At 43.8% G+C, this 16,543-nt stretch overlaps 1 protein-coding gene across 2 annotated transcripts in view; it reads right to left on the bottom strand.

The window, feature by feature from the left end:
- The window catches only part of NLGN4X (neuroligin 4 X-linked), a 167,190-nt gene extending 150,867 nt beyond the window's left edge, over positions 1-16,323 (bottom strand). For both annotated transcript variants that reach the window (XM_066619598.1, XM_066619599.1), the window contains exon 1: positions 15,852-16,323. In XM_066619598.1, the coding sequence (XP_066475695.1) occupies positions 15,852-16,323 (472 nt within the window). The remainder of the gene's footprint in view (positions 1-15,851) is intronic.
- Positions 16,324-16,543: the final 220 nt, after the last annotated feature.

The following is a 16,543-nucleotide window of genomic DNA, read 5'->3' as shown; positions in this document are numbered from 1 at the left end:
CACTCCTATAATTTCTTTAAAGTTGGCTGAATTATAAAGCTTATGCCACCACAGTAATTTTTCAGTAAATGAAATGCTACTTATTACCAGGAAAGTGTGTACATGATTGCAGCCCAGGATTGGGCTCTTAGGCTGCAATCATGTACGCACTTTCCTGGTAATAAGTAGCATTGAGTTCAATGAGACTTACTTCTGAGTAGATATGCATAGGACTGAGCTGTTTATCATTTGGTTGACATAGGTAGACATTTGATCTACTCTTCTTTCAGCAGACATCTGTTAGGTTTTTAAAAAATTTATTACGTTTTGAATGGGGGATTATGGTTATTTATTTGGTTTTTGGCTCTTGTGAAATGCCTGTATTATGCACTATGTGCCACCAGAGAGCAGCATCTAGAAAAATTGTACCAGCATTGGCCTTCATACAAGGTTTTCATGGCATCTACAATAGCTTCTCTTTTCACAGTTCATCTATATGGTAGGGCACAGCAAATGATTTGAGAACAACAGGAGAAACACCCTGGAGAAAACTGTTAAAAGAGTTTTTTTGTTTTGTTTTTTTTAAAAGGTAAGCTAAAAGGTAAGGTAAAAAGAAAAACCATGTGGATGGATCTTCTCAGAAAGATAAGTGCTTCAAACTCTTATGGTGAAAATGTTCCACCATTTGAGTTACTTTATTAGTGAACAAGTAGCTATATGATCAGATAAGAAAACCATCTAGGTGTGTAACTGTGGAAATTCACTTTTCTTGTTCATAAGAATACAGGATATGAGACCAACACATCAGACTCCAAGAGTATTAGCAAGCAAAGGGAGAATACAAAACCATCATTTACTGAAAAATTACTGTGGTGGATCATCTCTAGTATAGTGCTTCCCAAACTCCTACAAGGGAGTTGGGAGCACTGCAAGTGTGTTCAGGGGAGGGGCTATGACAGAACACAATCCCCAAGATCATGCTGCTGCTGCTGGAGATGGGAAGGAGGTTTCACTTGTCAGTCAGCGCCAAAGTTCTGGGGGTCTGGAAGGTCCAGGGAGCCATCTGCAGGACTTCCTGAGCCTCCAAACATGTATAAAAACAAAATAGGCACTTCCAGTTTTGCAACAAAAACCTGAAGTGCTCATTTTTTCCTTTTTAAAAAGATGTTTGGGGGTGCAAGGAGCCCTGTGGAAGGCTCTCTCTGTGTGAACCTCCCAGACCTGGAGAATAGGATGGCATCAGATGGAGAAGGAAGGGCAAGCCCAACAATCTTTCCCTGTGACTTGATGCTATCCAAAAGTAACTGTTACCTGTCATAACCCAGGCATGACATTCCAGGATGGTACACTTGGCTGCTGCACTCTCTTCCATTGTTTCATTTCTACATGATGAGCTTCTTAGAAATGCACCATTATTTTGTGACGTTTTGGGCCCCTCTACAAATTACCTCCCCCATTATCTCTGGCATAATCATGAATCCCACTGATTCCTCTCAAGAGGCACTGAAGTATAATGCTATAGTCGTGGCTTGTATATGCACAATTGTGCAAATTTTGCCAAACATCACAGAACATAGAATAATCAAGTGGGAAGTATCCTTGGATGTCATCCAACCCCCTGCTCAGCACAGGCAAATATAGCATCCCTGACAGATGCCCATCCAACCTCTGAAAACCTCCAATGAGGGACAGCACACAACTGCACAAGTCAGGTTGTTCCAATGCTTGACAGCTCTTAGGCAGTTCTTCACATCTAGTCTAAATCTACTTTACTCATTGGTTCTAGTTCTGCCCTCAGAAACCACCAAAAGCAAGCCTTCCCTTTCTTCTATGTGACAGTACTTCACTCTTGAAGTTGGCTATCATATCTCCCTTAGTCTTTCCTTCAGCAGGCTAAACATAGGAAGCACTTTTGACCTCCAGACCCTTCACCATTCCGTTCACCCTCCTTTGAACCCACTCCAGCTTATCAATGTTCTTTTTAAAATGTGGTGCCTCAAATTGGACACAGTATTCCAAGTGAATACATTATGCATTTAGGCAGCAACTGTTACCCTGCACATGTCTGATCTAGCTAAGCAGGGTCTAAGCAGGATCTAGCTAAGCATGTCTGATCTAGCTAAGCAGGGTCAGGCCTGGTTAGTACTTGGTTGGGAGACCGCCTGGGAATAACGGGTGCTGTAGGCTTATACCATAGTCTTTCGAGACTGAAGGTTGCCAACCAACCAACCAGAATTCCAAGTGAGCAGTATAGAGTAGAATAATTATATCCCATTATCTGGACTCTGTGCATCTACTAATGTAGCCCAGTAGTACATTTGCTTTTTTTGCAGCTGCATCACATTCATGGCCAACATATGAGCACACACAACACAAGCCTATTCATGTCCACTCAGAAGTTCCCTTATCTTGAGGAGACCTTTGTGACTGCCCTCTTCCACTGCAGGATGCAGCACACACCTCATCGAAATGGCTGCATTAGTACGGGAAAGTTGAATAGGATTGGGCCCTCACTCTGGGACATAATCCAAAGTAAGACTGCATAAGATTGCAGCCTACAGCACCTAGATTTTTTTCATACATACTGCTACCAGGCCCAATTTCCTCTATTCTGTATGTGTGCCTCTGATTTCTGTTTCTACATGCAGAATTTTACACTGAACTTCATGTAAGTTCATGTTCATGCAGATGGAATCTGTCAAGATCATTTTAGCCCAGTCCTATGAATGTGTACATAGAAGTAAGTTCCACTATAATCAATGGGGTAATACTCCTAGGTAAATGTGCTTAAGATTGCAGCCTTTGAAACCTAGAGCTTACCCCATTATGTTCAAATCACAAACATTCCACTTGAAGCCCAATCCTATGCATGTCTACTCAGAAAAAAAAAGTCTTATTATAGTCTACTGGGCTTACTTCCAGGTAGGTGTGGATGGGACTGTAGCCTCAGGGCTCAATCCTAAAGAGTGTGCGCCAGTTTACCACCAACGCGCATTGATGCAAACATGCCATAAGGCATGTATGTGGGCTCTAGCTCTGGTGGAGCACTAGTGCTAGCCAAGCGCTGGCCGGCTCTGAGCTAGCGCCAGTGGAGCACTGGAGAAAACTGCTGCTCAGCAGTTGTTTGGCCTGCTGGGCAGTGGAGAGGTAGGTGGGGGCGGGGAGGAGGCAATCCAAGGCTGGGGGAGGCAGATGGAGGGAGGAGAGAAGACAGGAAGGAGGTGTATTGGGGAGAGCGAGTGGGGCAGGAGGAAACTGGAACCGATGGAGCTTTGCTCCACCAGATCCTGAGCTTCTGTGTTGAGTCATCCGCCCGACACAGAGACTCTAAATTCTACCCCAACCCTTGGGTCGTTGTAGAATAGCCTAATTGCAGGGCTACTTGTTTTACCCAAAGGAAGGGGGTGAAAGTCCCTTCTCCCAAGGAGGCAGTGGTGGCTACCTGGAGCATACTGGATACAGCTGCAGCCATTTTCAGTGCTGCTGCAGCCCTGCACTCCGGGCAGCTCTGCATTGGGCTGCCCATCTGTTTCACATTCTTTCCAGGAATTGACATCAGGCTTTACAGTCGCCCAGGACTACCTTTTTATCTTTTTTTTTTTAAGATAGGGACAATATTTGCTCATCTCCAATCTTTAGGCAGCTTACTTATTCTCCACGAGTTCTCAGAAGTTTCAGACAGTGGCTTCAAGATTACATTTGCCAGTTCATCTATACTCTGAGATGCAATTATCTGGTCCTTGGAACTTACACTCATTTGAAGTAACTAGGCACAACTTACAATCTGAGTTGTGTTCTGAATTGTTGTGCCCTCAGTTCTTCATTAGTGTAACTGTTCAGTTGGGCCACCTTTCCCTTGTGGGAGAAGACAGATGCAAAATAAGCACTGAACAATTCCACTGTCTCTCCATTGTTCATTATCTCTTCCCCATCTTCGCAGATCTACTGTTTCCTTGCCCTTCCTCTTCTTTTGAACATAACCAAAAGAACACTTTTTGTTGTCTTTGGCATCCCATACCAGCCTCAGTTCATTATGTGCTTTAGGCTTCCTAACCTGATCACCACAGGTGTAGGCTATAGTTATAATATTGTGGCTTAGTTAACTGGACCCTCCCTTCAACTTCTTGCACACATTTCTCTTCTCAGATTTTCAGACAGCTCTTTGTGCAGCCACACTGGTTTCCTTATGTGTCTCCCAACTTTTCTTCTTATGGGAACTGGTTGTTACTGTGCCTTTTTTATCTCCCTTTTCAAAATAATATCATTTCTCTTGGACCATTTTCTCCTTTAACAGTTTTAGCCACAGAATATGACTTATTGTTCTATGAGGGCCCAATCCTATCAAGTTTTCCAGCACCGGTGCAACTGCAATGCAGTCACAAAGGAACAAATGTTTCCATACCTTGGGGAGGTCTCTCTGACTGCCTCCCCACAACAGGATGCAGTGCATGTCCCAGTGGCACAGCTGCACTGGCACTGAAAAATTTGAAAGGATTGGGCCCTGAATCCGTTAAAATAAGTTTTCCTGAAATCCAGAGTATGCATCTTTCTACCCTCAGCTTTCCTTTCCCTTGTTATCAAGAATTCTAAGATGATGAGGTCACAAAGTCCCTGACATGTTCACTTCCTTGACCTAGTCTTCCCTGTTGATAGGGTTTAAGTCAAGGATAGGAGGCCCCCTTATTCCTTCCTCCCTCTTCTGAATGATGTTGCCTGCAAGATAAATCAAGAATTTATTGGACCTCTCACTTTTAGCTAAATGGGATGCCATCAGATGCCAGGGCAGTTGAAATCTTCCATTACCACTATTGCTTGCCTCACAGAAACCTTGGTTATCAGTTTTAAGCAACAAATCGTTTTTTCTGCTTGTGTTTTCTGCTTGTTTGTGTCTTTTGCATGGCCCAGTGGTCTACAGTAGACTCTCACAATACTATTGTTCTAAGTCTTTTCTGTTTCTTTCTTAGGCTGTTATCAGCAAGAGATGCTATCATGATAATCCAATACATGCCCACTCTGAAGCAAATTCCAGTGTGATCAATGTAGCTTACTCCACATAGCAAGTGGAAAGTGTCGATAGGATTGCAGCCCAAGTCACATAGCAGTGGGGTGTGAAAGAGAGAGAGGCAGAGAAAGAGGATGAAATTGAAATCTCTTTGTCTGCTTGCCTTGAGTATGGGTGTGAATTGTTGGGGTGGGAGAGTGCCTGCTTTGGGGCATAATCCTATGTCCATTTGCTTAGAAGTCCTAAGGAGCTTGGCAGCTTGTCTTGCACAAGTGGATCAGCTCTGTGCACAATGACACTGAAAACAAACAGCACATGAATATCACTGGAAAAAGCAAGACATTCACTGCCTTCAGAAGTACAAGTCCTCAGGGAGAAGCTCCCAACCTTTTTGGCAGGCAAGTGCTGTTGAGATACATGCAAACATAAGAAACCTGCCAAGAACAATTGGCAATGTTGGAGGAGGGACTAGCATGGCTTTTGACTCAAAGAAAATCTAGGCTTGCAGTGAACTTGTAGGTGGAAATCCCTTGTGAGTTGAAACCCATGGATGTGTTTTCCCATGGAATAGTTGCACATTTGGTCCGGGCTTCAGTTTGTTTCCATGGGTGGGTGGGAAGGGTTGCCCTTTATGAGTCAACAGCTCACAGGTTTACATGAGGGGAGAAAAATGGTGAATGGCTGCCAGAGCTTCTTCCCTCAAACTAACAACCAATCAAGTGTCATCTTCCCAGCCTGCCTTGCAGGGGCTAGGGTAATAAAAAATACCAGCAATCACTCATTAGAAAAATAAAGTTGTGATTTCAGTTGGGGTCAGCTCTTAATTAAAAGGGCAACAGGGAAGCTTGGGAACAAATATATTTCCTCAGGCGTACATGTTCAACAACAACAAAACCAAACAGCTGGTGCTAAATGCTTTTCTTGCACGCCCAAGCTGCTGCTACCTGAATTGAAATGAAGTTATTTAGAACAAACTGTAGCAAATGCTAATTATAGTACAATAAGGCTTAGCTCAGAGATCCTGAGTTACTTAGAATGAACTGAACCAATCTGCTGTTAACCCACTGCAAGTAGAACACTTTATCCCTTTCAGACTTCACTTTCCTCACATCTTAATCACAAAACCATAAATTTGGAAGCAACTCACTAGATGATCAAGTTCAATCTGCTGCCAATGTAGGCTATCGACAGCTATATCATCCCCAATATATGGCTATCCAGCTTCTACTCTATCCAGTGATAGAGATTTTATCACCTTCCAAAGAAGATTTTTCCACTGCTGAACGGTTTCTGCTGTGAGGAAGTTCTTCATGTTTAATCAAAACCTTCCTTGTTGTTATACTCATTTGTATAACAAACTGAGAAATTTGCTCCATCTTCCACATGATACCCCTTCATATTTATAGATAGTTGTCATGTTGTCATGTATAAATAGTTGACAAGTATTTATAGATAGTTGTCATGTCACTTCTTGACTGTCCTTTTCCAAACTAAACATGTCCTTCAATCTGTTCTTGTAGGTAATGGTTTCCAGCCCCTTCACCATCTTAGTAAGCGTCCTCTGGACCCACTCCAGTTTGTCCAAATCCCTCTTAAACTGCAACACCCAAAACTGGGCACAAAATTTCAAATGAGATCTGATTAAAGCAGGGTAAAGCAGAACCCTTACTTCTCTCAGTTTTTATACTATACTTCTGTTGGTGCAGTCTAGCATCGCACTCACCTTCTTTGCCACTGTATCACAAGACTAGCTTAAGTTTAGCTGGCTTCTGCGGTCCCTCAGAAAGCCTCCTGGATGTGACCAGAGAACACCTCTGATCACATCCAGGAGCTCAGGTCTGGCCCTCCACCATGGGTTCAGAACCTGCGGTGAGTTAAATTTGTAGGTCCCAAATCCACTGATAAGGGTAACGGACAGGGAAAACAGTTTGTTTTCAAAACAGCCATGACAATTTGCCCAAATTACTCTGCAGACTTAACACTGAAAATATGAGACTCTTTTAGAACAAATAAGAAGGAATTTGTTCTGACACAGTACTGTACTGAGGTGGAAAGCAGCAGGAGTGTGTAGAAAAATGAATCAAACAAGTGAGAGGTACTCTAAGATGTCTTCAAAGTTCCACAGGAGCCCAAATGCACAAAGGAAGCTCCCGAAGACCATGGGCTTCTTTCATTCAAGGGCAGTCACATATGCACCATATGAATGACCATATGAAGATTTCTCTCATAAGGCCATGAAAGGAAAAGCGCTTGCATGTATATCTCACTTACTTTCACTTTCCAAAAGTCTAAGGTTGCAGCCTCCCTCCCTCCACATACAGACTACAATGCATGCAAATTAATTTAAACCTCTCCCTCCTCCTGATTTGTCATGTTGTTCTTGTCACCAGTGGTGCTTTTTTATATTATTTTGTGTTAATCTATGTGCAATGGACAGTATCCCAAATGGCTGTAACTCATGCCACGAAGTACAACTTTGGTCTACCTCTGAAGTATTCAATCTGTGCGTCCCGCTTCCTTAGGGAGGCGAAGCTAGCCTCCAGGGGCTTTGCCAGGCATCTCGGGGAGAGAGGCTGGGCTGGGCTGCTCTGCTGCACGTGCTGCCTGCTGACTTGTTGCTTTTCTGCAGCTGTGAACGAGGTGGGTGGGGCAGTGTGAGCCTGGGAGGGCTATGAAACATGCTGGGTGGAGGTGGGAGAGAAGGCTGGCTGGGCAGACAGAGGTGCCGCATCTCAGCATGGAGCTCTCTCCATGTGCAACTTTGCCCCAAGGACTACATTTCCCAGTGTGCCCCTCACCCTGGGCATCCTGGGATTGGTCAAGGCTGCTTGGGAAGGAAGGAACCTTTCTACACTTTCCTGGGAGTAACCCCCATGGACTCAAATGGGGCTTACTTCTGAGCAGACCTACAGAGGCTTGAGGTCTGTATCAGCTTAACCCAGGATCTCCACCTTTCTCTTTTTCCTCCCCCTCTAAAAAAGAGAAAAAGGCCACTCTTGATGGCTTTGTCTCCAAAAATTGATTAAAAATTAAAATCCCCATTCCTTTTCAGCCATCCCCTTTTTCCTCTTGCCTCCTTGGGGGGGGGGGAGATACTCTGTTGGCTGCTATTGTAAGACAAAAGGCACAATCCTAGCTAGGTCTACTCAGAAGTAAGTCGTATTGTGTTCAATGGCACTTACTCCCAGGAAAGTGGGGTTAGGATTGCAGCCAAAGTCTCTAGGTCTCAGTTTCATGTCAGTTTGCAATTAGCAGATACACACAAAATGAAGTCTTCACCTCCTGCAAGTTCATCACTTCCTCCCTCCCTTTCCAAAACCCTCCAGGTGTGCTGCTAACAAACTCAGGGCACAATCCTAACAAGGTCTACTCAGAAGTAAGTCCTATTTTGTTCAATGGGGCTTACTCTCAGTTAAGTGTGGTTAGGATTGCAGCCTCAGAGTGCTGGCAGCCTTGTTTCTAGTGTATAATTAAACACCTTCATCCCCATTTTGGGGGTAACTAAGGTGAGGTGTTGTAATGGGGAGCCGTGGCCAATGGCTACAAGGATCAGGGGAGACGCGAGCCGGAAAAGTTTGAGAACCACTGGTCTACCTGCTTACATTAGCATTGCATTTTCAGCCATTTTCCTGAAGTCTCTATGTATATAAACGGACCATAATATGGCCACTGTCTTTCTGAACTAATATCAAACTCTCAAAGTTCCATCATTACCTCTGTTCGCCTCTATGCCACCAGCTCATGCAAGTCACATATTTTGGGGAAGACGTACCAGGTTGCACATTCTATCTCATTGCATTCTGAAAACATCTGTCTCCTGTTGGCATATTTGTATTTTGGCTGCATGCAGTATAACCCATTATAGTTCTTGTTTGAATGCCATTCACAAACCATCACGCATTACTACACCAAAGAGGTGACCGCCCCCCAAAAAACCTAAGCCCTTAGTAAGAGGACTGCCCCCCAGAGAAGCACATAACGAGCATCTCAAATTCCAATAAATATTGGACATTTTGGTCAGTCATTTTGGTTAGCACTCTTTACTTGATGCAACAACTCCCTTTTGAGTTGCTCTCTCAAGTCAGAGCTGACCCCATGCGGTACGGAACCTAGCATACCAAGGCTTGACAGGCTGTCTCCAAGAATGGCAATTACAACTACATTTCTTGCTTCCTTGCTTTTCTTCCCAATTCCCTCTCTAAACCTTCCCATCCTCTCCTTCTAAGTTTATGGATGGGGTTAAAAAGTTAGAATTTTCTCCCCGATCATACACTTACTTTGAAGAATCATTGTTTTAACACCAAACAAAGTCTTCACTAGAAATAATACTTTGAGGAAAATAACAGACACAAGATGGGGTGCCCAACCACATATATTAAGAACTTCTGCATTTGCATTTTGCTACTTTGCTGGAGAATATGCCAGCTCTGTCTGGTATAGATCGAACATGCAAAACAGGCGGATGTGGCTTTAAACGAAACAGCAAGATTGGTCACAGGATGTCTAAAACCGATCACAATACAAAAGGTGTATTATCTAGCAGATTCCCCCCCCCCCATTTCAGTGGGAAAGCGCAGCACAGAAAGAGTGGGTTAAAACGACATCCTTAAAAACACATCCACTATATGGCCATCAACTCCCATGGTTAAGACTGAGATCGAGGAATAGATTCCTTCAGACTGCGCCCCCACCCAACAACCAGTCACCACAGACTGCTCTAGAATAATGGAAAGTGAGTAAGGAGAAATGGGAACAAGCATATGCCTGCCCGTCACCTGACCAACAACAACCTCAGCGTGTGGTTGGTCTGTGGAACTCCTTGCCACAGGATGTGGTGACAGAATCTGGCCTGGATGCCTTTAAAAGGGGATTGGACAAGTTTCTGGAGGAAAAATCCATTACAGGTTACAAGCCATGATGTCTATGTGCAACCTCCTGATTTTAGAAATGGGCTATGTCAGAATGCCAATGCAAGGGAGGGCACCAGGATGCAGGTCTCTTGTTATCAGGTGTGCTCCCTGGGGCATTTGGTGGTGCTGCTGTGAGTTACAGGAAGCTGGACTAGATGGGCATATGGCCTGATCCAGTGGGGCTGTTCTTATGTTCTTGGCCTGTACGGAAAGCTTCAAACAGACTGTGTGCTGGGGTAAGAGGATCAAAGGATAATTTGAGGAAATGGGGTTTCCCCATAAGACACTCTGTATGAATGTGGAGAATGTGGAGAGGAACAAACCACCTCACATATGTTACAGTATATACGGTGCCCTTCAATATGTACGGAGGAAGATCTTATGTTGGGACTGGGTGAATGATATCTAGTTTTAACCTTTTTTACGAGTATATTGTTATCTTACATGTATAAAATTACACTTCTGTAAGTGCTTCTGACACAAATAAAGAAAAAATTTCTCCTTGCAACACCTCCTTTCCAACCTCTATTTTTTCTTCTTTCTTCCCTCAGATGCACTCTAAATACACATTTACAGGTGGGTCTTTTTTATCCACAGGTTCAGAACTCATGGATTTGACTCACCGCAGGTTCCAAACCCACAGTGGAAGGCCCCACCAACCTCCCAGACATGACCGGAAGTCACTTCTGAGAGGCTTTCTCTGGGTCGAGGAGGACACACACAGCCTCTCCAGGATTCAGAACAACTCCACACACAACCAGAAGGTACTTCCAGTCATGAAAAGAGGTCAGGTGAGAGACCTGACCCACGGGTTTGGTTACTCGTGGGTTTTGGCATCCACAGGGGTTCTGGACTGAATATTGTATCACAGTCAGGCATACAATGCACACATAATATGGGAAGCATATTATTATTATTTTTAAATGTTGACATTTTTATTATCTCTATAACTGCACAGCCTACAGGTGTACAAATTTGGCCCCTGTTGTGTATATGCAATTAATAAATCTACACCCTGTGATTGGAAGTGCTCTCTCGCTCTCTCTCTCCCCCTCATTTAAAAGACAAATTCCTTATTTCTGCACGGCACTGGTTTTATGCCTTGTTTCAGTGGTGTAGCTAATGATCAAGTGCCAAGCTCAAAATAATGCCCCAGAAATGATGTCACAACTGGAAGTGACATCACACCCAGGCTTTTAGAAAAGTAAAAAATCAGTGAACCGCCTCCTCCCTCCAGCAGCTTGCCACCCACTTGCTCTGCCGCCTCCCCACAGCCAGTGGCATAGCTAAGACATCTATCTGCTACTTGGGGTCAAAGAAGATTTTGTAGCCCCCCTCCATGACAAAATGGGCCTGCATGCATCCAGCACAAGTTTGGGGCCAAATGCGTTGCAGCGCGAGGCAAGGGGAAACGTTTCTCCTTACCCTGGGTTGTGCTGCAGCAGCCCCAATGGGTCTACTTGGATTTGCACCACAAATTCGAGCAGCCCAGGACTGTCCTGGGCCACCTGGGGTCAGGATCCAGCATAACTGCCAGGTCCTGGTCCCACCTCCCACTCTCCAACCTCCCCTGGGAACGTCCACCACCTGCCCTCCCACCGCCCTGAAAGGCATCCTCCCCACGCCCCCCCAGACCCCTGCATTGGCCAACCTTGGCCAACACAACTCACCTTCTTTCCAGGGCCCGCAACAGTACAGGGAGGCTGGCACACATCAATGTATCATCCTATCTCCCAGAAGAGTGGCACAAAAGTGTTTTTCGGCACTTTTGTGACACTCCCAGGCTGGCATAAGGGACATGCGTCAGCCCAAATTCAGGTTTGGATTGGGCCCTCAATTAATTAAATGAATTAATAAAAAGTGTGCCCCTGATTCGTCAGAGACACTGTGCTGGGGTGCAGTGGCGTCACTAGGATTCGCGTCATCCGGTGCGGGAGGCCTGCGCGTCACCCCATGTAGTGGGCGGGGCAATGCCCCAGGTGGGCATGGTAATGTGCCATCACCCCGCCCCCACCGGTTTTTTGGCTGTGCCTTTTGTTAGAACACAAATATTTCAATGTGGATTGTTTCATTGCATTCTGCATGAAATTACGCATTGATTGATATATAACTTGACAGGATTATTCCTCCAAATTCTGATTTTATTGATTTTGAAAACTTGTAGAGTCTCTCTCACACACACCCCGTGACAACTTACTAACACCTTATTGCAGCAGTTCTCAAACTTTTAGCACTGGGACCCAATTTTTAGAATGACAGTCTGTCCAGGACCCATTGGAAGTGATGTCATGGCCAGAAGTGACATCATCAAGCAAATTAAAATAAATAATTATAAATAATTAAATTAAAATAAAAGAAATAATTAAATAAGGGGGAGCCAGTCCTGTTCCACCAAGTGAATCTACTCTGAAGTAAGTCCTATTGTGGTCAATGGGGCTTACTCTCAGGAAAGTGTGGGTAGGATTGCAGCCTGTGAGCCCAATCCTATGCATGTCTACTCTGAAGTAAGTCCCATAATGGTCAATAGAGCTTACTCTGTAGCCTGCCTGCAATAACAACCCCCCAAAAAGAATCAGTGAGATTTCCAGCCCTCCCCAGTGCCCAGTTTATAGTTCTTCTGTTTCAAGCATATCAATACAAGGACCCACCTGACTTTACAAGTGCAAAATAGAAAACTTTCGTTTTACCAGTTGAAGCCTCCTTTTTTGTCCTTTTTAGTGGGGGGAGGCTGCCTTCTGGAGCATTAGTTGCACTCCAGCTCCATTGGATCGGGACCATTGTGGTGGCCTCACATTCCCCTTTGCTGGCCTGACCAACAGCCAAGGCACTTCTGCCTACTCACAAGTAAGCACGACATGAGGCTGCTTCACTTTCCATAGGGCTCCATAGACTCGCAGCTGGGAGGGGGGACCTCCTTCTCTGTGTTTTTGAGGGCTGCATTCATTGGATCAGGACCATTCTGACATCCTTGGAGCCTCTCAGCCTGCCTCCACTAAGGCAAGTCCACCTACTCATGAGTAAACATGGCCACGTTGCTTCATTTTGGGCTCAGACTCGCAGCTGGGAGGGGGGAGCTACTCAGGTGTTTTTTGGGGGCTGCATTCATTGGATTGGGACCATTGTGGTGTCATTGGATTCTTCTCAGACTTCCCTTTCCGACAGACTATGGCAAGTACGCCTACTCACGAATAAACGCGATACGGCTCACTTTCACTTTCCATAGGGCTCCATGCATTTTTTCATTCTGGTTTTTTGGCCATAACTTTTGAAGGAAAGGAGCTATAGCAATTCTGTTTTTTGCATTGTACTCCGCCGGCCATTCCACATCCAACAGTGTATGGCATGACATGGTAGCTCCTAATGCCACGATTTTAGCGCATCCTCCCCCAGGGCGTGTCCCCCCGGCGCGTCACCCAGTGCAGCCTGCACCCCCTGCACCCCGCTAGCGACGCCAGTGCTGGGGTGAAAAGGGATGGTTGTTCTCCCCCTGCTAAATATAAGAGGAGTACCACTTGAAAAAGTTTACCCAGTTAGCAGGGATAACTACTATTATACATGGAAATGAGAGCTGACTCATATTAACACCTCATTGGTTCCAAGCTATTTCATAACAACATCTCATTGGCTCTCAGAACAATCAGTCTCATAGGTCAGTTTTGAGTTAAAGAAATTCACTTTTTGTTCCATAAGGCAGTTCTGTTTTCTGGTTAACTGGCCATAAGTTTTGATAGAATACAAAACTTTCCAATGCGGTTTGTTTCATTGTATTCTGCATTAAATTTCCTTTCCAATGATATATAACATGATAGTATTACTCGTACATACCAAGGTTTTCACAATTTTGGCCACTAGTGTCAAGCTCAGCTTGTTGCCCCTCTAAAGCTTGTTGCCCGGTGCAGTTGCTACCCCCTGCACCTCCTTCACTACACCACTGCCCTGTTTAAAGATTTCTTACTAAAGAGCTGTTTTTCTTAGCTACTTTTGTTTGGAATAGGCAGGACCAGCTATCCTGTATTATTCTTGAGCGAAACATTTATGAATGATTCCCATGCAACTCCCTTGGTAACACTCTCTCCTTGAGCATACTGCAATGTGATCAGGCCATTCATACTAAACCAAGGCTCCCATACTTCATTTGGGAGTTTTCAGTAGGCATTTCATTCTTCAAGCCTCTAACATCCAGTTGGACTTGAAGACTTCTCTCCAGTCAATGTTGCTGAGTAAGGGGCCCTGTGAAAGAGCAAATCACTGGCTGCCCCAAAGCGAGGTAGAAGGATGATCTTTCTTGAATGGCCTAGTTATATTGTGGTGAGTCAACTGAAGCAGCAGGGGGCAGCAGAAGGAAGGAAGGAAGGAAGGAAGGAAAGGTTTTGCTGGTTTCTGCTAGAACTCTTTTTGGTTGTGGATTCAATGTCTTATATATACTCTATTTTTTTAATCAAGTATCCTTTGTTTTCCTACATGTCCATGCCTGAAATGAGAGATCATTAAGCCAGCAAGGAATCATGAATCCAAGCAGGACCAAGCAAGAGTAATTAAAATTTGGATATTTAAATATTTGACAACCATATACGTGTTTAGCTCTTTAAAATAAAATCACTTGTGGTCATCAGTCTTCCATACCTGGACCTGTGTAGATTATGTATTGTAAAATACATTGGAAGCTAATAGAAAAGGTCTGCCCTGAGTAAATTACTGATATTGTTGCCTGACATAATTCTTCCTGGCTCTGTAAGGAGAACCAACAAGTTATTTGTCCAGTATAATGTTATCTTGAGGTAAGAGATCAATATCTCAAGTGAAAAAAAAACAAACAAACAGCAAAACAGATGAGTACAGTAAAACTCTAATAGTCCAGGCCCAATTGTCTGGCACTCCAGCATGAAAATAGTCATGAAAAAGAGTTTAATTCTTGACCTCTCTGGCCTTTGCATACAAAGAGTTATGCTTGGTTCAGTGGTGACATAACCAAAACAAGTTACGGAAGCCACTCAGGAACAACCCAACACATTACTGACAACCCAAGCAGTTTGGGTTTGTGATGGCATTGCCATCAGTGATGGCATTGCTAAGAGGGTAAGGTAAATAGTTGACCCTGTTGCTAGATCCAGGGATGATAGCATCATCCAATAATCCAATAATCTGGTACCACCTAGGTCCCAGAGGTGCCCGACTATTGGAGTTTTATTGTATGTTGCAACACGAACTATTTAAAAATTATACTTGAAAAGTATACCACTAACAGAAATATTTACAATGAAACAACATCAAACAGCAATTATTAGAGGGTATTGATCCTGCAACAACTGATGGTAATGGTTTATGACATTGCTATTGGATCTTTTTTAATTGCTGGGATGAAAAACAATATATGTAAATCACTACTAAAATGGTGATTACTCCAAAAATCATGTGGTCTTTAAGCTGAAAAAAATGGGAATTAAACAGTGTTTGATACGCTCAAGCAATTTAAAATATAGTTACTTCCCACAAAATTAAAGACATTTCAGAAGTTGTCTATAAAATCAAATAGGCTATAGAAATCTTCTGCTCAGAAGACCTATACAGTACACTAATATTTGAAATATCTTAATATATTTAAATAAGTGTATTTGGTTTTTCCTCTTCCTCAAATCCATCCAAGGTCCTTTGCCTTGTTTGATTACTTTTGTTCCATTAATAACTTATAAATATGGCAATTATTTGAAGACATAATTACATCAGGATGACAAATACAGTTATATATATTTACAGTTATAAATAGCAGACACACACAACAGCATCCTTACAAACATGGCACTATTTCTATATAACATTTGCCACGGAAGAGTCAAGGAAACACCTGACAGATAAAACAAGGTAAAAGGTGAATGCACTGTTCTCTGTAGTAGATCCCCTAGCTTCATTTATTAATAGGATTTAGGCTAGTTGGTCAGCTTATGGCTGAATACTATACTTACCATCCTCTGTGGGCACGTAGATATTCAGATACAAGCAATCTTCATTTTGATCTTGCACATATGTCATCACAGTATCCAAATTGGCAGTAAACCAAACAGGCAGCATGTCATTCAGCAGTGATCTCTCATCCAGATACTGTGGGCAGACAGCAGCAAACTGAGTGGCATTCCGCACCCCAGTCCAGGAGGAAGGAGGCTCCGGAGGCTGGAATCGTCTTTCCCCAGTTGGAGGAGACGCATAAGGAACTCCCAAGTATTGCTCCACTGGACCCAGGATTTCATTGGGCAAGGGTGTTCTTACACCACGTATTTTGCCATAATTCGTAGTTACAACTGGGTATTGTGCTTGCCCATCAATCAGTGTAAACCGTATCGCTAGAGCAGTTATCCAGAGGAGGAAATTCGAATTCAGCATGACACAAACCGGAGTAAAGATCAAAGGCAGCCATAAGAGTCCCATTGGCCTTGACATGGTTTAAATCAACATTAGTAGGCCTCTGTCTTCCACACCAAGACAGGAAATCAAATTAGTCAGGAAAAGACAAAAAATGAAAAAAAAGAGAAAAGTGTGTTTGCGTGTGGTGTGCGTGTGAGTGTGGGAGGAAGGGAAGGAGAGAGAAAAAACAGTTGACCAAGGAAATAGGGGCAAAAAGGCAGCGGAAAGCCCAAAGATGATACGGTACGTGCCTCAG

Source organism: Tiliqua scincoides, chromosome 3 (assembly GCF_035046505.1).
Source record: "Tiliqua scincoides isolate rTilSci1 chromosome 3, rTilSci1.hap2, whole genome shotgun sequence".
Taxonomy (NCBI): domain Eukaryota; kingdom Metazoa; phylum Chordata; class Lepidosauria; order Squamata; family Scincidae; genus Tiliqua; species Tiliqua scincoides.
The sequence above is the reverse complement of the archived record's forward strand: the minus strand, read 5'-3'. Positions and strand labels throughout refer to the sequence as shown.